At 43.3% G+C, this 26,062-nt stretch overlaps 1 protein-coding gene and 1 non-coding gene across 2 annotated transcripts in view; both read left to right on the forward strand.

The window, feature by feature from the left end:
- Pank1 (pantothenate kinase 1) overlaps positions 1 to 26,062 on the forward strand; it is a 63,788-nt gene that overhangs the window by 29,626 nt on the left and 8,100 nt on the right. Inside the window, 4 exon segments of the mRNA XM_027406363.2 lie at positions 5,037 to 5,389; positions 17,001 to 17,254; positions 22,201 to 22,377; positions 22,880 to 23,003. Of these exon segments, the coding sequence (XP_027262164.1) occupies positions 5,037 to 5,389; positions 17,001 to 17,254; positions 22,201 to 22,377; positions 22,880 to 23,003 (908 nt within the window).
- On the forward strand, positions 23,960 to 24,039 carry Mir107 (microRNA mir-107). Its single transcript, NR_105098.1, has one exon. It is a non-coding gene; the product is annotated as a microRNA mir-107 (primary transcript).

Consider the following 26,062-nt stretch of genomic DNA (forward strand, 5'->3'; position numbering starts at 1 on the left):
AGAGGTAAACATTGCCCAAAGTGGGTCCACCATTCTTCCTTCTTAAATTATCCCTTAAACTGAGCATGTTCATGAATATGCTCACCCTTAAAGTGGTTTGGTTAGAGAGGAGCATCATCTCTTGTTGATTTTTTTTGTAAGTGATGTTTTGTTTTTGTTTTGAGGCTGGCCGTGAGTTTCGGGTCCTCTGCCTCCACCCCATTAGTGTTGGGATTCCAGGCATGCGTTTCCTTCTCACTTCTTGGCATGTTGGTTTCGGCTTTGCATTCCACTGAGTTTAGTTATTGACCACACCCTCTTTGCTTTTTGTTGTTAAATCAGGCAATTATTTTCAGACTTCATCCTCTCTCATGAGACTTTCAAGTCTCAACTCATGTTTCGGGCATATTAGTTATCTAACATTCAAATTGTCCCAGAATATTGTTTTTACCAAATGTTTGCCAATCTCCCAGATCTGCTTCTCACTCTTTGGGGCTTGTTCGTTCACCTCAACGTGTTATTCTACTTGAGTTGTTAGTGACAACAGGCCAGGTCCTATTGCAGCAGCTCATAATACCCAACTCTTCCTGGGCTATTTTTGTTTTGTTTTGTTTTGGTTTTTTTTGAGACAGGGTTTCTCTTTGTAGCCACTCTGGCTATCCTGGAACTCACTCAGTAGACCAGGCTGGCCTCGAAGTCACAGAGATCCATTTGCATGTGACTCTCCAGTGCTGGATTAAAGGCCTATGCCACTATTGCCCAGCTCAACTCTCCCTGCTTTAAAGAACAAAGGTTTATTTATATATGCTGCCAAAGGGCAGAATCAAAGCAGTTAAGATTATTGATTTTTTTTAATTTATTTATTTCATGTCGGTGTGTTTATGTACTTGTCAGGGTGCTCATGTGGAGGTCTGAGGTCAGTTTTCTTTTACTGTGTGGGTTCCAGGGATCTAATTTAGGAATAGCATCAGACACCTTTACCCATGAAGTCCTCTCCCCAGTCCCAAGGTTACTGAGCTTAACTGACTTTATTTTTAGTTTTCAAAAATCTAGCAATTTCCAATGGGCCAACCAAAGGTGTTTGGTACAGGCAGAAAAGGCCTTGAAAGCAGATCCAATGAGATGTAAACAAATCTGTCATTAGAAGGTCATTTCCTTTATGGCAGAGAAAAGGAAACAGAGTAGAAAAATAATTGATAGCATCAAGTCATTTCTCTCATTTGATGTTTTGTTTTCTTGGAGAAAGGAGCTCACTCATAATCCTAGCTGGCCTAGAACTCACTGTGTAGCCTAGGCTGGCCTACAGCTTGTAGCAATCCTCCTTCAGCATCCAAGGCTAGGATTATAGATAGGAGCCGCCACTCACAGCTAGGTTACTTCTTTGTGTGAGGACTAGGCAGGAGGAGCTTTCGGCTTGTTTGGGGTGGGGGGCACTTCCTGGTATTTTTGTAATCCAGATTTTTCAGGAGGTCAGACCAATAAGTTTAGCTTCAGATGGGTGTGAATGACTCCATGTAGATTGTTAGCCTGGTATTTTGAGGAGTAGGGCAGGTGATTAGTCCAAACGGTGACCTCCTGCAATGTTTATTTAACACTTGTTTATGGAAGCATTCCTGTGACATTTGGACATGGTCTCCTATTGTTGATTACTCTGGTTTATTCATTTGCAACGTCCTCCTCCTCCTCTGGGAATTTAGCCCAGGGCCTTAACATGCCACACAAGCTACTTACCTCTGAGCTACATCAACCCTTTGTTTTGTTTTTGTTATAACATCCAGTTTCGGAAGGAGACTAAAGGATGAATGCTAGCATTTTGTGTCTAGAATGGGCATGGCTTCTGGTAGGCTCAGTAGTTCAGCTGAACTTATCCACATATCTGGACATCCATCCAGATGTGTGGAGCATTGGCGACTGCACAGGACGTTCTTCCTTCTTCCTTCCCCTTTCTCCTTTTTACATGGACAGTGTGGCTGGAAGGGAAGCTTAGGGTTAGGCAGATCTAGATATCAGGAAGACGAGTGCAGTTATACACATTCGGGGAAAAGCAATGCATTGTGAGCAGAAGAGCACACTGTGTTCATGATGGTAGAAAATGGAAGTCAGGCTTGGTGACCAGACTCAGCTGTAATGAGTCTGAGGCAGGAGGCTCAGAAGTTTCAGATCAACCTAGGCTATAGGACAAGAGGTTATCTCAACCGCCCATCCTCTAACAATAACAAAAGAATGTGAAATAGCTAAATAAAACCAAGTTTTTCTCTCCCTCCTCTTCTATCTCCCACTTCCTATTTTCCTAGGGATATAGGACCTTTCTTGTTCATTCTGGATCCACGCTGTGCTCCTGAGCTACAGCCCTGGTCTTCCTCTCCTGAGTCCTTCTCCCCCATCTCCAGGTCCTAAAACAATTTCCATTCCTGCTTAAATTAACGCAATCCTTCCAAACTTTATTCTCTTTTACCTTAGCCCAAACTGCTCATAAATATTGTACTGAATTTTCGTAACACTATACTTTTTCCCCCCTGTTGTTTGACGTTTTGCCAACAAAAGCTTTGAAATGGCTCAAAGACAAGTAAGACTTCCAAATAACTTGTAGAGTGCTTGGGAATCTCCGGCTGTGCTTTTAAGAGTCAGTCATTTTATGTTGCCTGTGATTAGCAAGATTTAACCAAATAGAAGGTTTTGAGGGAGCTTTTGCTCCTGGCCATCGGTATCCATTGCAGGGTCAGTAGTGGGTTACAGGTGTAGTAGTAGTGTATTCTCTAGGTTTTGTGTAGTTTGTTGTGTCCGGACAGTGCTGATGTCATTGCTGTTTCCCACTGTTGCTGAGTTCTTTCAACTGCTGCATGCACGAAACGTTGCCAGGATACAGTCTCATTCCCTCTGTCCAGGCTATCCTCTGCCTGCATGGCCATGCCTCCTGCCGTCTCTGTCAGCAGAACGAAGGTCTCCCGTACCTTTCTTCAGGTTTGCATCCATAAACATAGGGACCGAATGTCTCTCATCCTTCTTTTCTTCCCCTCTTTTTTTTCTTCTTAAAAGCCAAGTGGGAAAGGCTGAGGATGTAGCTCAGTTGGTAGAATGTGTGTCTAGCATGCATGCATGAGGTCTTAGGTTCAACGTCAAACACCTCATAAACTTAGCATGGGGGCACATTCCTGTAACCCCAGGACTCAGCAAGTGGCAGCTGGAGCATCAGAAAGTTCAACGTTATCCAACCTGGGCTACGTAAGACCCTGTCTCAAAACACAAAACAAATACAATGAGATAAGCATCTGTACCTGTCTGTGTGTACACTGCCCCTATCTTTTGCTTTTCTTGTCAGTGGAAATTTGGGGAAAGTAATTCCAGTGAAATCATGTTTACAGCTGCCTAGTGTCCCACAGTTTTAGAAGCCATACTCTTCCCTTCGTTGTTAAAGGACATATATTTTGTTCATAGTTAATTTGGTCCTTCTATTTTTTAAAATTACTTTTATTATTTTTAAATTAATGTGTGTGCATGTCTGTGTGTGCACATGTGTGCTCCTGTGCCTGAGAAGGCCAGGGTGTCGGGTCCCTCGGGAGCTGGAATTCCTGACAATTGTGAACCACTGAGCATTGGTGCTTAGGAACTGAAGAAGAGCAATGTTTGCAATTAACCCCTCACTGAGCCATCTGGCCATCCCCACTTACACTATTAACAGGCTTATATGTACTCCTGGAATACTTAGAGATTTTGTTTTTTTGAGGCAGGGTCTCATTCTGTGTAGCTCAGGCTGTCCTGGAACTCAAAACAGGCAACCCTATCTCAACTTCCTGGATTCTAGGATTACAGGCATTTACAGACATGTCCCATACATGGCCTGGAAGCTTTTTTTTAAAAAAATGTACTTTTAGGGATGTTTGTTTTCGTTTTGAAGCAGAGTCTCTACATAGCTCTAGCTGGCCTGGAACTCACTATATACACAAGGCTGGCCTCGAACTCAGAAATGTCCACCTGTCTCTGCCTCTTGAGTGCTAGGATTAGAGGTGTGTGCCACCACACCTGGCTACTTTTAGTTTTAACACATGTTGCCAGAACTTCTCCAAAACGGTTAACCTCGAAATGCTGCAGAAGACACCTCTTTCTCTCTTCCTTCCTATATGGTTTCTACCCAGAATGGCCTTTCTCTCACTATGTAGCCCAGGACAACTCTGAAACTTCTGAGCTTCCTTCCAAGGTCTGGGATTACAGACCTGTGTTACTCTGCTGGTTTTTGTGATGCTAGGATCAAACCTAGAGCTCTGTGTATGCTAGACAAGCACATTGACTGAGACACATCCCAAGGCCTGTGCTTCTAGAGTATTAGGGAAATGACTGTTTACCAACTGTTGAGTGGATGATTTGAATCGTAAACGAAACAACAGTGAGGTTTAGGAAAGATTCTGTGTGCAGGGATATTTTCCCTCTGCACTTACCCCTCACCCTCATAAATAGAAAGCCAGGTGTTTCTAGCACCAGAAAAAGACCTCTACCATATCGCAATATACTCATATTGACAAGAGTTTATATGGATAATCTGTAGGGCTGAAACAAAAGAAAAATTGTCAAAGAAGCTTTTTGTTCCCAGAATCAATCTGTCTTGTCTCCCCTGCCGTGCCCTGCCCTCTCCCCTCACCTCTTCTCCTCTCTTGTGAGTCTGAGTCTCACTCTGTAGCCCAGACTGAACTCAACTTCCAGTCCTTCTGTCTTAGCTCCTATGTGCTGTTGTGTGCCACCATGCCTGGCTTAGGAACTACCCATGAATTTGACTAAGATTTCTATAAAATAACATTGGAATAGCACCAGGCTTGGCAGGGCACTTGAGTCCCAAATGCACAACTGAGGCTGGCTTGGGATTCTGCAGAATCCTGTGCTGTTTCTCTTAATTCTGAGTGGCTGTGAACAGCTGTGGGTGCTGCAGGGACTCTGTCTCTCCACACCTCATTTTAGATTTCTGTAGTTGCCCTAAAGGAAATTCACTGTTGAATGCATTGCGTAGTCCTCATTGAATAGTCAAACACTGTAGCCTGCAGCCTCATTCGTTTCTCTCTGTCCCCCAGCATTCCCGTGGTTTGGCATGGATATTGGCGGAACCCTGGTTAAGTTGGTTTACTTTGAGCCGAAGGATATCACGGCAGAAGAGGAACAGGAAGAAGTGGAGAACCTGAAGAGCATCCGGAAGTATTTGACTTCTAATACTGCCTATGGCAAAACTGGGATCCGAGACGTCCACCTGGAACTGAAAAACCTGACCATGTGTGGGCGCAAAGGGAACCTGCACTTCATCCGCTTCCCCACCTGTGCCATGCACATGTTCATCCAGATGGGCAGCGAGAAGAACTTCTCCAGCCTCCACACCACCCTCTGTGCCACGGGAGGTGGGGCTTTCAAGTTTGAGGAGGACTTCAGAATGGTAGGTTGGGATTGCCCTTGTTAGAATAACCAAACCTCTCACGTGACCGCAGTCTGGGCACGCTAAAACCTAGACCATTAACAAACCCTGGGACTTGGACTTGGCTGTGCTGTGGTTTCCTGCCTGATAGGATGGCCAATACATGACCTATTTCATAGGGCTGTCCCAAGAAAGGTTAAATGAGGAAATATGTTCCTGGCTCTTACCATGTACTCAACATCTTTTACCATCTTCACTTCTGTGGCACAGGCTGGCCTTGAACTCACCATGTAGCCAAAGATAGCCCAAATTTCTGATGCTCTCTCCAAGTCCTGGGGTTACAGTCATATGCTGCCATGATGGTCTATGTGATGCTGGGATTGAACTGCCGTGTGGTGTGTCAAGACAAGGTGATCTGCATCACCTTCAGAGGCCCTTAGCTCAGTTAGTACTAGCTTTTCCACACTTACTACATAATTATGAGGCCAGTTCTGTGGATCCATACACTAAGACCCACAGGAAGACTTTCTAGACATCTAACTAAAAATGATTTGCCATTCAGAAGTTTCTCTTACAAAAAAAAAAAAAAAAAAAAAAAAAAAAAAAAAAAAAGAATCTTTGGCTGGTCATCATAGTGCAGTCCTGTGATTCTAGCACTTGGAATGTAGAAGGACCAAGGCTAGCCAATCTAACTCAAACAAACAAACAAACAAACAAACAAACCCACTCCGAAAACATGCTCATTATCATTGATAGGTGAATTCTTTTGTTTATGTGCCGTGCCTAGTCTCAGATATGGAGAAGTAACATTCAGCCCAGATTCTCTCTCGTTTAGCAATCCCGTAACATCTGTGTTCTAACTTCTCCATCTCCCCAGTCAAGATAGTAATCTCTACTGACTAGCTTCATCTCACGGGGGGAGGGGGGGTAAAGTGGGACTAAAATGAATGAACAAATGTAGCTCTGTCTTGGAAAGTCGAGGCAGTTAGATATGTGCTTGCACGTAGGTGAAGGAAAGTTGGAAGATTTTAGCATCGACATCTCACAAAGTTGAAAATCACAAAGTTGAGAATGTGGCTTTTCAAAGCTTGTAGTGCAGACTTCTGCATTTTGTCCCAGAACAAATGTAGCTGAGTCTTACAGTAGAAAAATCTGTGACTGTTGCATAATGAATGATCATGTTCTTCATGGTGTTTAATGAAGCTATAAGATGCAAATTCTGTCATCAAAAGGAACACCATTTCCTTCACTGATCTCAGTGAGTAATCGTTGGGCCGGTGGGGGTGGGGGTGGGCTGCTGATACAATCCAGGGCCCAGGCTTGCAGTACAAACTGAACCTTCAGTGAGTACTCTGTAGAGGAGCTGGCAGCAGTCCTACAGCAATTACCTGTGTGAGACTGATTAGCTCCAGGTTTTAGCCATTTTCTTCCTTGTCACCCTTCCTTACACAGCTACAGAATTTAATACAATCACTTACCTAAAATGACTCATGGGTGGGGTTCTCTTCCCCACTGAAGGGACTCAGTAACCAAGCTGTTTTGAAATAAACAGTCATGGATATGAGAACTAAATCCATAATATGGGGGCGGGGGTTAAACTTGAATTCTAGTTCTGTTTCAGCATTTACCTGCTAGGTGGCTTTTGCTGTGGGCCTCAATTTCATCATCAGCGAAACAGTGGCAGCAATGTGGGGAGAGGGGGAAGGGCATCCCGGGACAAAAGAGCTGGAAGTGATAATAGCATACTTGCACTGTGTGAAGAAACCAAAGCTTTCAGGCCCTTAAGAGGCTTTTGTATAGTAATGCCTGCTGGGTAATATCTGGTCTTGGACTCCATCTTAATTCAGAAGGAGAGCTGGCTTTGTGTGGGAGTGAGATAAGTTCCTTAAACCTTCCAGTACATGCTATCTTGTCTGCGCACTGGAGAACCTGCCATGAACCAACATGACCTGATGGATTTATGCAACCTCTGTCATACCTTCACCCCTCCTCAGGGTTTACTCATGTCCTAGGAGAAAGAGTTACTCAATCTGTGTTGGCCATGAGCAAGTGTGTTTCTTAAGGTTCTGAACTGAGAAAGGTCCTTTTATCCTTCAGGCAGTGGCTTGGAACCTAACGAATAGACCAGAGCAGAGAGCACCTCTGGAGTATTTGCTAAGCTGTTTGGCCAAGCTGTTTCCAACAGTATTGGACCAATGGCTGTCTTCTGTTTCCATGATAAGTCTTGACCAATGTGAAGACAGAACTGAGAAAGATTTCTTCCTGTGTCCTGTGTGAATAAATGATGTGCTTGTATCCAAGCTTGTGAGGATGGACAGACTCTCTGCCTTCTTTCTGTGTAGCCATTTATCCACTCAACCCATTGCTTATCATGCCCCTTCTATGTGCTAAGTAGTAGTAGGCACAAAACAAATTTCCTGACCACCTTGTGGTCATTGATCAGGTAAGCAAGTAAATATGGAAAATATTTAATATATAGATGCTTAATATATATTAAAAGTGTGTGTGTGTGTGTGTGTGTGTGTGTGTGTGTGTGTGTGTGTATCATGAAGGAGAAATAGAAGGAAAGTAAGGATAGAGAATGTTGGGAGGGTCTCTGGATTTGACAAGGTTACATTGAAACAGAAACATAGAGAAGTAATAAATACCAGGCTGTGCAGATATTTTAGGCAAATAGATTACTAAGTGTTAAGATACAGAAGTGTCCAGAGTCCAAGCTCCTGGATGTTGTAGAACAGAAAGCCTAAGACTTAGGAAGTCTTATATAATCTAGGGCAATATATAATCTAGGGCAGCAATTTCAACCTGTAAGCGGAGACCCCACAGGTTCGAATATCATATATCTGCATCTCAGATGTTTACATTACTATTCATACCATTAGCAAAATTACAGTTATGAAGTAGCAATGAAATGTTATGGTTGGACCCACAACATGAGGAGTTGTATTAGAGGGTCATGACATTAGGAAGGGTGAGAACCACAGCTCTAGGGGCTACATGGTTAGCTTATCGGTTAAGCTTACTTGCTACTCATTCATTAGGATAATGTGGATCCAAGCACCCACACTAGGCAGAACTCAACCAACTGTAACTCCAGATCCAGAAAAATCCAATACCCTCCTCTGACCACCTGATAAGCACACATGCACACACAAACACATGAACACACATACATGAACACACTAACATACAGACACACAGAGAAATAAAGTAAGAAAATAATATGTAATACTCTCTGTATTAAACAGTTTACCCAACAACACAGCACATGTGTGTAAAATCATGTAATTATGTAGAATCACTGCTTTTGGAGTTTCAGAACTCCGATATCTGGGCCAAGTAGAAGATCTTCAGCAGATTCTAGTTAGCACTTACTAGGTGTGAGGACTGAATCATATATATATATATATATATATATATATATATATATATATATTAAATGCCTTTACATTTTAAGGAAATGTTAGGTCTTTCTCTGATTTAGAATAACCAGAAAAGGCTGTAATTGATGCGATGGTCATTAAATAGACTCTTGTTTAGGATATTTTCGATTGAACAAGGATCTATTTCAATTTTATTTCTGTTTCATAGAGTCTCTTCTTTTAATTTAAAATTTTTATTACCTTTATTTTTATTTTATGTGTATTTTTTTTGCCTGCATGTATGTCTGTGTGCCAGTGTCTGTGGAGGCCAGAAGACTGGGACTAAAGTTACAGACAGCTGTGAGCCACCATGTTGGTTCTGGGAATCGAACTTGAGTCCTCTGGAAGAGCAGCCAGTGCTTTTAACCCCTGAACCATTCCTCCAGGCCCTGTTTATTATTTATTTAACATTTAAGATCATGGCCCTAATGAAGCTTCATCTTTGAGACAGGATCTTACATTGTAGACTTAACCCCTAAACCTCCTGTCTCTGCCTCCCAGGTGCTGGGATTACAAGCATGCATCACTAACCCGACTTCAAGTCAATTCATGCTGGTATATATTTGTTTTCTAAAGTACTGATGTAGCAAGCTGGAACACAAAATCTAGTCTAATGTTAGATGGAGACTGGTGAGATGTCTTAATGGGTAAAATGGGTAAAGATGCTTGCCAACATGCCTGGCAGCCTGAGGGGATTTCCTAGGACCCTGATGGCAGAAGGGGAGAACCAACTCTTGTAAGTTATCCTTTGATCTCCACATACACTGTGGCACACCCCCATAAATAAATCAAATTAATGTTAGGTGGTGTGTGTTACTGATAAGCCAATGAAGAATTCCATTATTCATTTAAACATGAACCTCCATGTGATAAATCCTGGTTATCCATAACAACATGAAAAAATGCAGATTATAGTTAGTTTTATAGCAGGATGTTTTATCTGCTAATTCTAATATTTCATTCTCTGTCATGCTTCATACTTAACTTCAGCAAGAATATTACTAACGCAACATATTCTTAACAGTAGAAAAAGTTTATAGAGGAAAAAAAGCCCACATTACTTTCTACAGGACAAATATGAGTTTTGTTCAGCTTGAGCTAACATTAGTAGACATTAAAAGACATTCTTTTGCCGGGCAGTGGTGACCCATGACTTAAATCCCAGGACTTAGGAGGCAGAGGTATATACATCTTAGGAGGCCATCTACAGAGCCGAGTTCCAGGACAGCCAGGGCAACACAGAGAAACCCTGTTTTAGGGGGGAAAAGTTTATTTAAAAAGAAAATCTATGGATCTGTGCTTTGAATAGGATATGATAACAGTCTTTGGCTGAATGAGGTCCGAGGGAAAGATTCCTTCATCATAGGCTTTTCAGCGTTAAGACTTTGTCCAGGTCTGGGGAGATTCCTCAGGAGGGCAGAGTACTTCCTGTGCAAATACAAGATACTGAATTCAGCCCCTCAGCACCTATATAAGAAAACCAGGTGTGGCTGAACATACCTGAAACTCCAGTCCTGGGTGGGATGACTTGCCAGAGGAGGCAGGAGGATTGATGAGGCTGGCTGGCTCTCTGCCTAGCCAGGAAATGGTGGGTTTCAGTTTCATCGAGGGAATATAGTGGAGAATGATGGAAGGTATCCTATGTCCTTCTCAAGTCTCTGTACACTCATTCACAGCTACACACCCAGCATGCACACATCTCACACACACACACACACACACACACACACACACACTGTAAGGGAACAAACAGTGTGAAAAGCTAGGTGGAAATCATGAGAAAGGGGCAAAGTTGAGTAATTCGGACATGTGACCTCTCTCATCCAAGTGGACCATTTTAAGCAGCTGTACTAGCTTGGTTCTCACTATTAGTCTGGGATGGTTCTGTGCTATTATAGTCATAAGAATTTTACATATAATGACATTCTCCACCCTCTTCAGGCTTGACATTCAACCTCTCGTGTGACCTCTTTCACTGGTAGGTAAGAAAAAGCTATCCAGAAGGTTCCGTTAGAATTGGAGATTCATCTGTCTCAGGTTTCTGTTAGGTCTCTCTCGTGAAAAGAAAAAGAATCCTGACAATTATAATTTGTAACCCAGAATAAATGTGCAAATTGCTTTTGGCTTGATGACCATTTCTGTCCTGACTTGATTCATGGAGCTAGTGTTGATAGAAGCATGCTGGCAGTGAAGTATTATGTAATTTGTGTGTGTTCTGGTGGGGCCCAACTGTAATCCCAGCCCTAGAGAGGCAAAGGCAGGAGGATTTCTCTGAGTTCAAGGTCAGCCTGGATAACATAAGTAGTTCTAGGATAGTCAGGGCCACATAATGGAACCCTGTCTCAAAACAAAACAAAATAAAAACCACCCAAAAATAAAAGAGGAAAGAAAACAACAAAAACATGAATTTGTATTTTGCTCGTTTAAAAATTATATAATTTTGCTTCTTTTTTCTGTGCTGTAGCTGAATGATATAAACTGGCTGGGGGGCAGGTTGATAGAATCTTCCCAGGGAGCATGTGTTTGGTGTCCTGTGGGGGTGGTGTCCTTGGAGGCCAGAGAAAGGTATCCAGTGCTCTCTATACATCCTCTTTTCTCCTTTGAGGCAGGGTCTCTCCTTAACCTGGAGCTAACAAGCCCCAGTGATCCTCCTGCCTTTGCCCACTCAGTCTGGGGGTAGCAGGTATGCACTGACCCATCCCCAGTTTGTTGCATGGATGCTGAGATCTGAACTCTGCAGCAACTGCTCTTAACCACTAAGCCACCTCTCCAGTTCCTTCACTAGTTATCATTGACAAACTAACCTAAAACCATAAGGAAATCCTCTTGCAAAAGAGCCTGCTTGTAGTTAGTGTACAATATTAGCACCTATCAAATCTTTGACCTCTAAAATGTAGTCATCAGATGAAAATGATGTTTCCAAAAGTATTTTACCTTGAGACTAGACTTGAGTTGTGTCTTTGTTTTTTAAGAGGTGCTAGAGATTGAAGCCAGTGATCACTTATGCTAAGCAAATGTTCTACCACTGAACTATGTCCCCAGTCAAGACAGGAGTTATGTTACTAGTCATGAGTAAACTTTAAAGCATTTTTGTGTAGCCAAAAAATGTGACTCTTGAAAACAGCCCTTTCAGTTAGGCAATGTGAGTACTCGTAGGATACAGTGTGCAGTTTTATCAAATACCTACCTTGAAGTATGGTCATGAGCTCATTACTCTCACTGGCAGGATGGCTTCTTAAACCTTTCCACTCATGACTCCTTTTTTCCCAAGAAAATATTTGTTTGTTTATGTCTGTGAATGTTTTGTCTGTATTTATGTCTGTGTACTGAATACATCGATTTTTGAGGGAAAAAAAGAACTATCTAAACTATAACAGCTATATGTAAACTTGCTAATAAAGGATAAAACACAGGTGTGTTTTCCTGGCTTACAATGTGCAAAATAAAAAATAGCTGGTTAGCCACCAATGTATAAGCAGGGAAAGACTGGTGTTCCCTCCACTGTGAGCTGGGAACTTGCAGAATCACTCAGACCTAAGTGCTGAGAGTTGCAGGCAGTGAGGAACTGGAGCCCACTTTTTCTGGATTTAAAAGGCTCCTGGACACATAATATCTCTTCCTCTGTCTGCATTTAGTGAGGTTAGGTTGGGAGCTTGCAATTGGCTTTGGTCAGAAGGAATTATACCATGGGCATTAGTAAATGCTACAGACCAAGGCTTTTGTACTACACCTCGCTAACTATGCTGTCTTCAAACTAGTGGAAGCTTCATGACATGCTTGCTGGCTCTGGTAGTTCAAGACCCATTTAAGATCAGGGTTAGAACATATACAGCCAATTGCTGCATGTCAGTGTTTGTTCAATAGCATATGTGGCAGAGGTCCCAAAGATGGTATTGTCTAGGAATGTTGTACTGTCTTAGTTTGTGTAAGTATAGTCTATGCTATTTGCACAGTGATGAACTTGCCTAACAACACATTTCTCGGGATGTATCCTTATAATTAAGCTATACATGACTGCTTCATTAGCCAACTTTTGGATATAGTAATAAACTGCCTCAGGTAATCTGACTTTATAAAGGTGTAGTTGGGCATAATGGTTCATGCCTTGAAGTCCAACACTTCTGAAGTGAGACAGGAAGTTCAGAAATTCAAGGCCACCTAGTCTAGACTCACTCTCTTTCTCCATCTTTGTGTTTTGAGACATGGTTTCTCTGTGTGGCCCTGACTCTCACACTGGAACTCACTATGTAGACCAGGCTGGCCTCAAACTCATAAATCTGCCTGCCTCTGCCTCCTGAGTGCTGGGATTTTTAGGTGTACACCTGGCTAGGCTCTCTCTTAATGGAAGAGAAATGGGTTTATTAGTTTTGAACATTGACCCTTTTTATTTTTTCATTTTTTATAGATAGGATCTGTCCTTGTAGTTTAGGCTGGTCTCCTGTCTCAGCCTTCCCAAGTCCACCATACCAGACTTTAAAAGTCCAACAGTATGATGACTTGGGTGTGGAGTGGAGTGGGCTCTACTAGCAAGAGAGATCCAGAAAACTCAGTCAGCTTCCAGCTTCCAGGGAAGACATACACTCTTTTTAGGGCAGGGTATGCCATTGAGGGCCACTTGGGGAAAGTTCCATCAACTCTTCACCACTCTGGCAACCATGCTCCGAATTCGTGGAAAATAAACAACAACAACAACTAAAACCATTATCTAAACCATAGCAGCTATATGTCAACTTGCTAATAAAACACAGGTGTGTTTTCTTGGCTTACAGTGTGCAAAATACAAAATAGCTCGTTAGCTGCCAATGTACAAACATTGAAAGACTGGTGCTCCGTTGCCACATGACAACACCAGGCTGAAGGTGAACTGTGAGCAGACATCTTGTTGACACAGCCCTCAGCATTGTGTTACCTTTAGCCAGTCGATGGCTCCTTTTGTTTTCTTACCCTCCCCTTTGGCACCTTTGTCCTGACCACTTGTGAAGGAAACTCCAGCCAATGGAAAGTGTTCATCCACTGTCGGAATCAGAAGCATGGGTTTTAAGCTTTTCTCAAAGTAAATTCAGGTGTACAGACAAACCATGAAGCATGGTCTGTCTCAGATTTCCCCGTTTGGAAATCTCTGCGTCAGTTTGACCCATTTGCCCCTGGGAAGCTCTCCTCCTTAGGGTCTCCTTCCTAAGGTCTCTACAAAAGTGACCCTTTTGTTTCCCTTTTGGGGGGTATTTAATATCTTAAGGTCCAAAAATATCCATCCATTTGAAAAAGTCTAGAGGAGGGATGTGTGCTTCCTACTCATACTGTGTGTGGGAAAGGTGACACAACAGTGTTTCAGATCAAAGTTGTATGTCTTTAATTCACTTATCTTGACAGGTCTCTCTCCTCCCACCCCCATCCCCGGGGGTAGTTTCAGGGCATCCAAATGGACAGATTGCCTATGTCCATATTTATGATGTTGGCTCTTGGGGAGCCTGTCAATAGTGTTGATGAACCTATGATTAATATTTAAGCAGATTAACCTATGTTTTCAAGATTAGCTGATGAAATTGCCAGTTTTCAGCCTGGAGTGACCCATGGGCTGATAGCTTTCCCTGTTCCCTTTTACTATTTGTTAAGCAGTGACTGAGGGCAGCCTTTAGCATGGTACCAAGGCACATCTGAGGTAAAACAAGACAGACTGTGACCAGAGCTGTTGGTTTCAGTCTCTGGAACCACAGAAGGTGGAGGACATAATATGGACCCCACTGTGCCCCCTATAGCTTTTCAGGCCTCAGGACTGTTCTATACCCGTAGCATTGCCCTCTTAAAATGTATATGGTGTGAATCTCATTTAAAACTTTCACTAGATAAAAATGATGTTTTTGGAAACCTTCATGGGATGCATTTGTTTGGGGTCACTTGGAATGCTTATTCCCATGTGTCAAGAATACTGGCACCATGCTGGCGACCTAGTCTAATTCTGCAGTGCAGGCATAGATTCCATTGGTGTTAAATAGAAAATTCAGACTGAGTGACCCAAGTCAAGTTTTCTTGTAGCTGTTACCTTAGGAGTCTCTGCGTGTTCTTGTCTATGTGAGATGTGTGGGTGGGTGAGCCCGAAGCGTGTGTACACATTGCACACACTATTGCTCTTCACCTTATTTTCTGGAGCCAGGCCTCTTGCTGAACCTGGAGCTTACAGATTTAGCAAGGTTATCCAGCCGGCAAGCTCCACAGGTCCTCCTGTCTCTACCTCCTGAAGCTAGGATTATAGGTTTGAAGCCATAATGCCTACATCTTTAACATCATTTAACATCATTGCTGGGGAACCCAAACTCCAGTTTTTACTGCCTGAACCATCTCCCTAGATCTAGCATTATATTACCTTTAGTAGAATAGCAAGGTCTGTCTAGCACTCGTGTAGATTTTTTTTCCAGGCCCCATAAATAGTAATGGCAAATAAGATGAAAGTAGAGACCCTGTGAGGTGAGACGCTTGCTAGCTGCTAGTGTGTCGCTTGGGGAAGTTTGCCCTAACTGCTTCTTTTAGCCATTGAGTAAGGCTAATGGAACCTACTTGTATATTTTTGGTGGTGATGGTGGTTTTGGGGGTTTTGTTTCATTTTTGTTTGTTTGTGGGTTTTCTTTTGGAAGCAGCTGAATAGCCATGACCAGTCTTGAACTAATGATATTCCTGTGTCAACATTGGCAGTGTTGGCACTTCAGGCATGTGCCACAAATCCAGCCTCACAGGGCTTTTTTTTTTTTTTTTTTTTTTTTGCATGTTTGTGTGTTTGCTTGTTTGTTTGTTTCTCTGTGTATCTGTGTGTGTGTGAAAATTAAATAGTATCTTCCTTCATTGGTTGAGTTTCATACTGGTGATTGTTAAGTTTGGGGTTTTTTGTTTGTTTGTTTTGCAGTACTGGGGGCTTCATGAACACTGTACAAGCACTCTACTGCAGAGCTACAGCCCTAATTTGTGGGGTTTTTTGTTTGTTTGTCCAGGAAGCTTATCACCAACTTGGACCTAAGGCAGTGAAATTAGGATAGTGATATTTTGAGGATACAGAGTGGCCACTAGCTACTCAGGCCACCTATCCCCCTTGCCCCTCTGTTCCTAAAAGAGGTGAAGGGGATTCGTCTGTTCATATTCGCCTCCCTCCCCATGGTGTCTCACTCCCTGCTTGCCTCTGGCTGACCTGCTTCCCCTCCAAAATAGTCTTCCTTTCATATGACATATAATTCATCACCTCCTTTTATCCCAAACAGGGGGAGGTTTTATTTCATAGAATTCTGCAAGGACACTCCTGGGTCACCCCAGCTAGTAAGCCCTTTGTGTGTGGGCAGTGCTGTGCTGATAGTATGTGGCTGTCATGAAATCTTCACAGCAACACTGGGAAGCTAAATAACTCACCCCGATCATCTCAGTTAAGTAGGTTTTAGATCTAGAGTTCAAAGCCAGGTCCATCTGCTCCAGAGCCAAGTGTGGTAAGAGGCTTTGTGGCCTCCAGGGCATTCTGCTCTACTCATTCCCAAGCCTTTTGGACCCCATGTTCTGCCAAGAATATGTAGGATTCTTGATAACTTCTCAATATTCTAATTCACTAGTCACTTTTGGCTATTGTAACAGTTTACCCCAAATCTGGTGGTTTACAACTACAGACACTTTTTCAATCCATTCTCTTGAGGCCAGTGGCCTTCCAACAAAGCATTGGCAACAACACAATTCTGTAGAGGTCACAGGGAGATGACACTGCTTGCCTTTCCTGGTGCCTGCTTGCTGCTGGCATCCCATAGGCCATGGTGCAACACTGGGTTCTGTAGCTTCTTCTTCAGAAGGCTTAATCCTCTGGGCTGTTCACATCTTTGCTGTATGTGTCTTCTGTCATTGGACTTAGGATCTATCCAGATGACCCACAGTGACTTCTTCAAGTTTCACATCTGCAAAGATCTGTTTTGCAAATAAGACCGAGCTCACAGGTTCTGGGAGTTAGGACAAGAAGAGCCTGTATTCGGGCCACCAATCACACAAGCTAATGGGTTGCATTCCCAAGAACCAGGCAAGTGCTTGTCCTTGTTCTCCTGGTGGTGACTGACTTTTGGTCAGCACAGTTTCACAGCTTAGGAGTCTGAGAGTATTTCTTGGCTCTGAAGACGAATCTTACAGATAGCACACACCTTCTAGGCTCCTCCCCTCACGGTGCATGGCATCTAACAGGTTCTGTTCTCTTGCAGATAGCAGACCTACAGCTGCATAAACTGGACGAACTGGACTGCTTGATACAGGGCCTGCTTTACGTTGACTCAGTTGGCTTCAACGGCAAGCCAGAATGTTACTATTTTGAAAACCCCACAAATCCTGAATTGTGTCAAAAGAAGCCATACTGCCTTGATAACCCATACCCTATGCTGCTGGTTAACATGGGCTCAGGTGTCAGCATTCTAGCAGTGTACTCCAAGGACAACTACAAAAGAGTTACTGGGACCAGGTAAAACATGCTCTCGACTAGGAGAGCCTCTTTATGCTTCAACTATGCCTATTTCTTGATGAGCAGTATACAGTAAGGATTATTGACATTGAGTATGTTTTTTAAAGAAACGTGTTGGGCTTCTAGACTAACAAAAAGGGGTTTTATTGGGTATTTGTTTTATTTTGTTTTAGGACATAGGATCTTCACTTGTAGTTAAGGCTATCCTGAAGCTTTAGTGTATTAAGCCCAGGCTAGCCTCAGACTGGAAATCCCACCTCTGTCTCTTGAGTACCGGGACTTTAGGCATGAGCACCATGACCAGTTTATTGGATGGGGGAGCAGAATGGCATGCATTAGTTCGCCAGCAGGTAGGTGTACTGAGTGCAATAGGACCACCAGGACTCCACCCCAACAGAAGACAGGTTGAGACAGGGGTGACAACTAAGATAATCAGAAATGCTTCAGAGAAACTTCCTCTGTGGATCTTCTTGGTGTTGAGATAGGAAAGGTGGCTTGAAATAGTATAGCATCCCAACCAGCAAAGAGACACACAGGAATGCCTTTTCCTCTTTTCTTGTAATCGAGGAGTGAGTAGTCGGCACAACGCATGGAATTTTGGAGTGCACGGCACAAGAACACAGCTCTGAGACCCCAGGTGGTCAGAATACTTTGAGGATCCCCCCCCCATAATACAGTCTAAGACTCATGACAGGCAAGCCAGCTCAGCTTCCAGTTAATGGGGAACTCAACATGGTGAAAGGCTCTGTTGTCAAGCAACATTAAGAAAGCCCACTATGAGCAAAATTAAGCTGATTTGGAATGAAGCATTCCTCTGACTTGCTAGACCACAAACCCATTATTATTATTATTATTATTATTATTATTATTATTATTATTATTGTTTTAGAGAAACTAAAAAGGACTAGTGCCACATAGAGTGTGCTTAGGATATGGTGTTGAAACTGTTGTTTATGGCAGATGAACATGGCATGTTACTTGTCTGGGCCTCAGGGTCCTCATTTCTGCCATGAAGGGTGTATTGCTCGTGTGTGTGTGTGTGTGTGTGTGTGTGTGTGTGTGTGTGTGAGTGTGTGTGTGTGCGCGTGCACGCGCACGTGCACGTGCCATTTCCAGATTTGAACTCTCTGCAGCACTCTTCACCATGGGAGGAAGGGTCTGCCTTTTGAGTATGTTTTCATGAATTGTGGTGGAGCTGTATGAATAAGTGTTCCTGGGAGAAGGTGATGTTACCCAAAGTCTGAAGAGATTCCTAGGTTTTACAGTTGGAGGTGAGACACTGCAAGCATTGTCATAGGTTGAAGTCAGGAATACTGATACAGTTCTGTAATGCACAGGGCAGCTTCTCCAACAGCAAAAGATATATGGAGTCCCAAATATCAATAATGCTACAGTTGAGAAACCCTAGTGTATACACACACTAATGGAAGTTTGCATGGGTTCAGAATATAGTATCTATGATGTTTGAAAACTGCTAGCAGGCACACACCTTTTCTGTTTTTTAAATTTTCATTTTATTTATTATTAGACATTATCGTTATGTAGCTCTGGCTGGCCTGGAATTCATCGTGTAAACCAGGGTGACCTCAAACTCATAGAGATCTACCTGTCTCTTCTTCCTGAGTGCTAGGATTAAAGATGTGCACTGTAATTCCTGGCACTGCATACATCTGAATTTTCATTGAGAATACAGTAGCTTACTTGCTTGGCCAGGAATGAACACTGATCCCATGGTCTCCTTAGGACCAACAGGAGTGTCAATATATGAATGCTCAGCTAAGCAGGTCTTCCCTTAGAGAGTGCTCTCCTGGCGGAGGTGTAAGCTTTACAACAACTCCAGACTTCTCCCAGGAGTAATTGAATTGGTAAAGCTGCTCCCAAGATAATGAGGAGCTACACATTCTCCACAGTTAGAAAGCTTTTGTTGATGCAGAAACAATAGCTAATGAATGACCACAGCTGCATCCTCAGATGTGTGGACTCCAGGGGTCTGGATCATCAGGAGAAGCTGTAAAGAAGGTAATTGTGGGTGTGGCTTCTTCGCAGGTGGAGTAAGGCCTACAAACCCCAGGAGTAGAGGAATGCCCTTTATGATCCTCCTGCCTCAGTCTCCCAAGAGGTGACATTGCCGGTGTGTGTCACCCCTTCCAGCTCTGAAGTCTCTCTTGTTTTATGTTAGAAAACATCAAATGTAAACACTTAGGACCATGGTGAGGATTAGTATGTGGGACACACTTTGGGGAACCATTGGTATTAGGAAAGCTCTCTACCACTGAGCTACCTCAGTGGGGACCATTGATGTAAGCTTCTCTTAGAAACTAAGAGTTGCAACTCCAGGTTTTCATTTTGTTTGTTTGTTTTTCCCCCTGTAAACATCTTGTTCTTGCTATGGTGGATTTCATTTTGATTTTGTCTTTTGAGGCAGTGTCTCACTATGCAGCCAGAACTGGCCTTGAATTTTCCACAAAACACACCAACCATAGACTTCCAAGTACTGGGATCACAGGCAGAAATGCCTTTGTGTGTGTGTGTGTGTGTGTGTGTGTGTGTGTGTGTGTGCTTGTACAAAAACATGATGTGTGTATGTGTGTGTGTTCACATGTGTGTGCTGGTACAAACACATGACAAGGTTTCTCAATGAACCTGGAAGCTCACCAATTCTAGTAGGCCAGATGTGCTGGCCGGTGAGCATTGGGGATCCTCTTGGATCCACCCTCCATGCTCACACCCCAAGCTGGGGGAGCCACCTCCCCAGATCTACCAGTGTTTGTAAGAAGGCATGTCATTTCGTGATACTTGTTTTCTTCTACATGATTTAAATGGTTGGTTTTGTATATGTTCACTGCTTTCTAGATTGAGCACAATCATTTTCCCCCTAGTGACACAAGTCCAAATCTCAGTATGAAAATTGGTACTTTACAGGTATTGTTACAGCATGTAGCCTGTTAGAAGACAATAGTCTAGAGCTGACGTGGAAGGAACAGTGCATCTCTCTTGGTCATTCAGGGGTCCACACACATACCCATTAATGGCCATTGCTACACAGGCACTGCCAATTCAGTTACTAAAATGAGTCACCGAGGATTTCTTCTCACTCTGACAAATACTAATATCCAGTGCCCCTTCCTATCGTATATTTTGTCTCTGATAAACTAAGGGTTTTTCTGCATGCTTATCAAAATAGGCAGATGTTTCTGCTTGTGAACAAGAAAATTCCTTGACTCAACAGGGTTGAGGGGAATGACAAGTACTAGAGTCTCTAGCTAGCTGTGCAGGTTCATGCCTGCTTTCCCATCTAGCTTTTTATGTGGAATCACCCCCCATTTTTTAGTCGTCCCCCCCATTTCCAGTTGTGCTAGCACATCAGTGGATGAGTTAACCTTCTTTCTGAGTCAGCCAGTTTCTCAAGTTGACTACATCTGGAGTTGGTGGTTGAATTCCTTGATGGAACAAGGTGGAGGCCTAATGTTCAAAAGATTACCAGGGACATAAACTGCCAAAGTTGGAAATATTAGCAAACAAGAAAATGTAGGCAGTACACAACCCAGCAAGTGTTTTCCTTAAACTCGTTCATGTGGGGTTTGGTGTGCACATGAAGGTAGACTTTCTTTTTGTGTATGTGCCTACTTGTTCCCTTGTAATGCCACACCCATGACTTAGGTAGCACAGCGAGACCTAAATGGCCCCTTGAAAAGGAACTCTTGAGTTGAAGGTTTTTTTGTTTTTTAGAATCACTCTCTGAGACTATGACACAATTGTATTATAAGGGCAACATTAAAACTGGTATCTTCTGGTAACAGTTATTGACAATCAGTATAATTTACCAAACATTTTCTTCTTGAATCTCAACTTAGTGTCCTCATGTCATGTTGTCCTCATGTCCCCCGTCTCCCCTCTCCTAAAATTAGAAGCTGGTGATTCGATGCAAATTGTTTTCCCAGAATTAGTGGCTCTTTGAAGCTGCAGAACTGACTGATGTGAACAGCCAGCTCTTCCCTGTTTGTCATTCACGGTAAATCAGAGAGAAGCCTTTGCCAGCACCTGAGAACTAAAGTTCCCTTTCTTGCCACGACTTTCCCTGAATTGGGTTTTCATGACACCAGGTAGCTTTGATATTGATGTATAATTAATTTTATTCTCAGCTACTATAATTAGTTTTTTAAGTTTGGCAACAAGGTCTATTTTGGAGCCATAACCTCCAAAACAATGGGAAGCTTTTAAAACATACTTCAAGCATTGGGACCATTCTGTGACCTTTTTCACTCTTACTAGTGGGTGGTAACTAGAAAGAAGCAATACCCTTTTCCGAAGAGTAGTAGAAAGCATTCTTTTATTATATAGATAATAGTTTTACTCTCAAAATTTCTGAGGTAGGAAGGGATGATTACTCTAGAGAAGCAGGGTCAGCTAAGGCAGCCTTCAGGGCTGGTTTCTGGGACAGTCCTGAGTCAGGTTTGTCATCCTGGGATTGGCTTTGTGGTTGTGACCTGTGTACACACCATTTCTTTCCCTGTGTATTTGCATTTAGTTGCATAGGGTGTTCCAACATCAGCCATTTCTCTGGTCGCATGCTGCTTTTAGACTACCCAAACAGAACAAACCATGATTTGGCCCCTTTCATAGGTGAGCAGACTAATCAAGCACTTAGGCTAGTAGCAAGCTGAAGGTCTCACAACAGAAATCAGTGAGAGTCAATTTTATTCTCAAATTTAAGGGCACATTTTCCTTGATGTTTGGTCTTAGCTGCTGCCCACTTTTCTTATCCAGTCTTCCCTCAAGTTCTAGGCCTAGCACTTCCATTCAGATGCCCCTCTGCTCTTCAACAAAGTGCTCCTTCGCTTTCCCGAATCTTTCTGAACCCGTATGAGTAGTCTTGATGTAGCTGGGGACTTGGATGGGCATATCTCGAAGCAAAAATTAAAAAGAACAACCTTATTGTCCTTCAGTCTTGGAGGCGGGACATTCCTAGGCCTGTGTTGCTTGCTGACTGGTTGTGAGACCTTTGAAGAAGCTCTGGAGATGGCAGCTAAAGGCGACAGCACCAATGTTGATAAGCTGGTGAAGGACATTTACGGAGGAGACTATGAACGATTTGGCCTTCAAGGATCTGCTGTAGCATCAAGGTAGAGACTAAGCGGCTAGGAGCTATAGAGAATCCACACAAGGCAGGCTCTCCACCCTGGCCATTCATCTAGTTTTCTTTTTTAAAGTAAATGCCAGCCTACCAGCCTGGTGCAAATATCTGTCATGTCAGACCTCAAACTTGATCTCCTGTCCTTGACAAAGCACTGAGATGCTTACCACTTGACACTTGTGCTTAAAATAAGGCAACTTTGAAAGAAGGTTCTGGAAAACTACCAGTTTCCCCTGTTCCATTCTTGTCCAGATGTCTAGAAGCATTACAATTTTCTTCCCCGTTAATAGTCCTACTACTTTGTCCCTTGTTAAGAAGGGGGCAGCCAGTCATTCATAGCATAATACTGTCTGCTCATAAACCATGATAGCGAAGTCAGGGCATTGGAGTTTGAACAGGATTGTTCATAGTGCTTCCCAGAGTACCTTGGTGGAAGCTTGGGTCCTGCCTGGGGATGACTTTGAATACTCTCACTGATATTTCCAACATAGCTTTGGCAACATGATGAGTAAAGAAAAGAGAGAGGCCATCAGCAAAGAAGACCTCGCCCGTGCCACATTGGTCACCATCACCAACAACATTGGCTCCATTGCTCGGATGTGTGCGCTGAATGAGGTAAGGCTTTAACGCTGAGAATGCCTGGGCGGGGGGGGGGGGGGGGGCATCCCCATGCATCATCTTTGGCAGTGTAAAAACTGTTGTCATTCTTAGGAAGCTTGCCCTTTATTGTGTGGTTACACCTTAGAGAACAGGAGAAGGGTAGGGTGAGTGGGGGAGAAGATAATATGATTTACTTTTAAGTAGATACACCTGTGGAAGTGTGTCAGAATTCCAGTCCACATTCCATTCTTTCTAACCGTTATTTCTGGCATGTGCCACTGAAATGTGAGGAAAGCCCTGTGCGTACTCGCGTGTGCGCGCACGTGCGCACGCCTGTGTGTGTGTGTGTGTGTGTGCGCGCGTGTGTGTGTGTGTGTGTGTGTCTGTGTGTGTGTATGTGTGTGTATGTGTGTGTGTGTGTGTGCGCGTGTGTGTGTGTGTGTCTGTGTGTGTGTGTCTGTGTGTGTGTCTGTGTGTGTGTGTGTGTGTGTGTGTGTGTGTGTGTGTGTGTGTGTCTGTGTGTGTGTGTGTGTGTCTGTGTGTGTGTGTGTGTGTGTGTGTGTGTGTGTGTGTGTGTGTGTCTGTGTGTGTGTGTGTGTGTGTGTGTGTGTCTGTGTGTGTGTGTCTGTGTGTGTGTGTCTGTGTGTGTGTGTGTCTGTGTGTGTGTCTGTGTGTGTGTGTGTGTGTGTGTGTGTGTGTGTGTGTGTGTCTGTGTGTGTGTGTGTCTGTGTGTGTGTGTGTCTGTGTGTGTGTGTCTGTGTGTGTGTGTCTGTGTGTGTGTGTGTGTGTGTCTGTGTGTGTGTGTGTCTGTGTGTGTGTGTCTGTGTGTGTGTGTGTGTGTCTGTGTGTGTGTCTGTGTGTGTGTGTCTATGTGTGTGTGTGTGTCTGTGTGTGTGTGTGTGTGTGTGTCTGTGTGTGTGTGTGTGTGTATAATTACACACAAAATGCTCCCACCTGCAGGACTCGATATTCTCTCTGCTTTCAGCTTCTTTACAGTGTTGCCTTGTGGCATGGAATTCAAGCAGCATTGTACAGGGCTATCAAAGCACTGAGAGCTTGCTACAGCCCAGGCCAGCCAGAGCCCCAGGGACAAGAAGCAGTTAGAGCTGGGACCAGACAGAGCTTTATGAACAAGTTTTGAAAGATTAAATTCTTCTGAGGAAAAAAAAAAGTGGAATCCCTTCCTAAGAAATAAGATTTGAGGAGTAGAACAACCCTCTCCTTGTGGTGTATTAGGAGGACAAGAAAAAGAAGTTAGGTCATGGAACAGGTAATAGGAGAAATATATGAAAGAAAGCCACAGCAGGTACATAAAATAAATAAATATTTTTTTTTTAAAGGAAGATGGGATGGAGCTAGAGATGGCTCAGCAGCTAAGAGCACTAGCTGCTCTCCCAGAGATTCTGAGTTCAATTCTCAGCTACCACATGGTGGCTCACAGCCATCTATAGTAGGATCTTTATACCCTCTTGCAGCATAAAGTTGTACATGCAGATAGAATGCTCATACATAAAATACATAAATCTTAAAAATTCATAGTAAGTCAGTAACAGGGTTTTGAAATATGTAATTTTTAATAGAAATATGACATGCATGCAAAAGATAGTTCAAACCATTAAGTGTCATAGCTACACACACACACACACACACACACACAGACACACACACACACCCTAGATCAATAAGTGAAACTTCACAGACTTCAAGACGTTTTGAAGCTAGCGATGGCTCAGTGGTTAAGAGCACATGCTGCTATTGCAGAGGACAAGGTGAGCTTCCAGCACCCAAGCCTGGTGTCACTACTGCCCTGAACTGGAGCTCCAGGGGGGTTGTAGAGTCCCTGCCAAGCTGAGTTACAAGGCCCATTTGTCTGTTTGTTTGTTTGTCTTAATGCTGATCCTGGCTTTGAGCTTCGTGGTTTCAAAAAGAGACCCCTCCATCCACAACACTGAGCAGAGTGTATCACTGTCACCTGGAGGGCAGTCAGCAAGTACTGGCAGTCCCTAGTCCACATGGATTTTAATGGGACACTGGTAATCAGGCTCCAGAGACATGCCTTTGCAAAGTCCACTTTGGTCAAGAGATTCATTGGAAACACGGGTTTATTTTTTTTGGCTTTAACCTTTACAGGGTGTTTTTCCAAGTAACCAGACAAGCTGTAAGACTAATATGTGGGTAGGCTGGCTGTATTCATGACTCTCAAAGGTCAATTGCATAGTGACACACCCTTTGCCCCACAGAGCAACTGTGTCCTTTCCCCTGCTTTCCTGAGTTACCTTCTGCTGGAGCGAGCCAGGTCTTTTCCCAGATACCATAATCCCTTTGGGAGAGGCCAAATGTACACGTTATTTGCTGGCTTGGATGTTTCCTGTGCTGGTCAATAGATGAAGGGACTGACTCACTGACTGCCTGGGACCAAGGCTCCTTTAGAGGCTGCTGAGTTAATGTAGGCTGTCTGGACAGCTCCGGGATTGGCAGTGTCAGATTTCCCTGGGAGAGCAGAAGCCAAGGTCATCAGCCCTTCCGTTGTTCTCTGTGGTTGCTGATTTGAGAATCTTCAATTTTAGCCATTTCCTATAATGGGGAGCTACATTTCCTGAATCTGAGTTGCTTTTTGTTATGATAATGAAATGCCCTCCCCTCTTTTAAAATTGATTTTATTATTTTGAATTATGTATACGTGTGCACATCAGTGGTATGACCCCGGAGTCTAGAGGAGGTGGACCCCCTGGGGCTGGAGTTACCGGTGGTTGTGAGCTGTCTGATGTGGGTGCTGGGAATCAAACTCGAGTCTTCTGGAAGAGCATCATTTACTGAGCCATCACTCCAGCCCTTCCACCAACCTTCAGCTTTATTTATCCTTTTGTTAGCCTGTATCAGTTCCTAATGTGTTTTATTATGAAATCTCCATACATGTACACAGTATGTTTGGATCATATTTGCCTCTCTTACTCTTTCTTGTATGCTCGCCCACTGGCACTGATTCCCCTTCCCTTCCCAAAGGCCCCTAGCCTCCCTTTCTACTCCCCCCACCACCAATGGTTTTTATTAGGGTTTTGTTTTTTTTTTTAAGA

The sequence above is a fragment of the Cricetulus griseus genome, chromosome 3 (assembly GCF_003668045.3).
Source record: "Cricetulus griseus strain 17A/GY chromosome 3, alternate assembly CriGri-PICRH-1.0, whole genome shotgun sequence".
Lineage (NCBI taxonomy): Eukaryota > Metazoa > Chordata > Mammalia > Rodentia > Cricetidae > Cricetulus > Cricetulus griseus.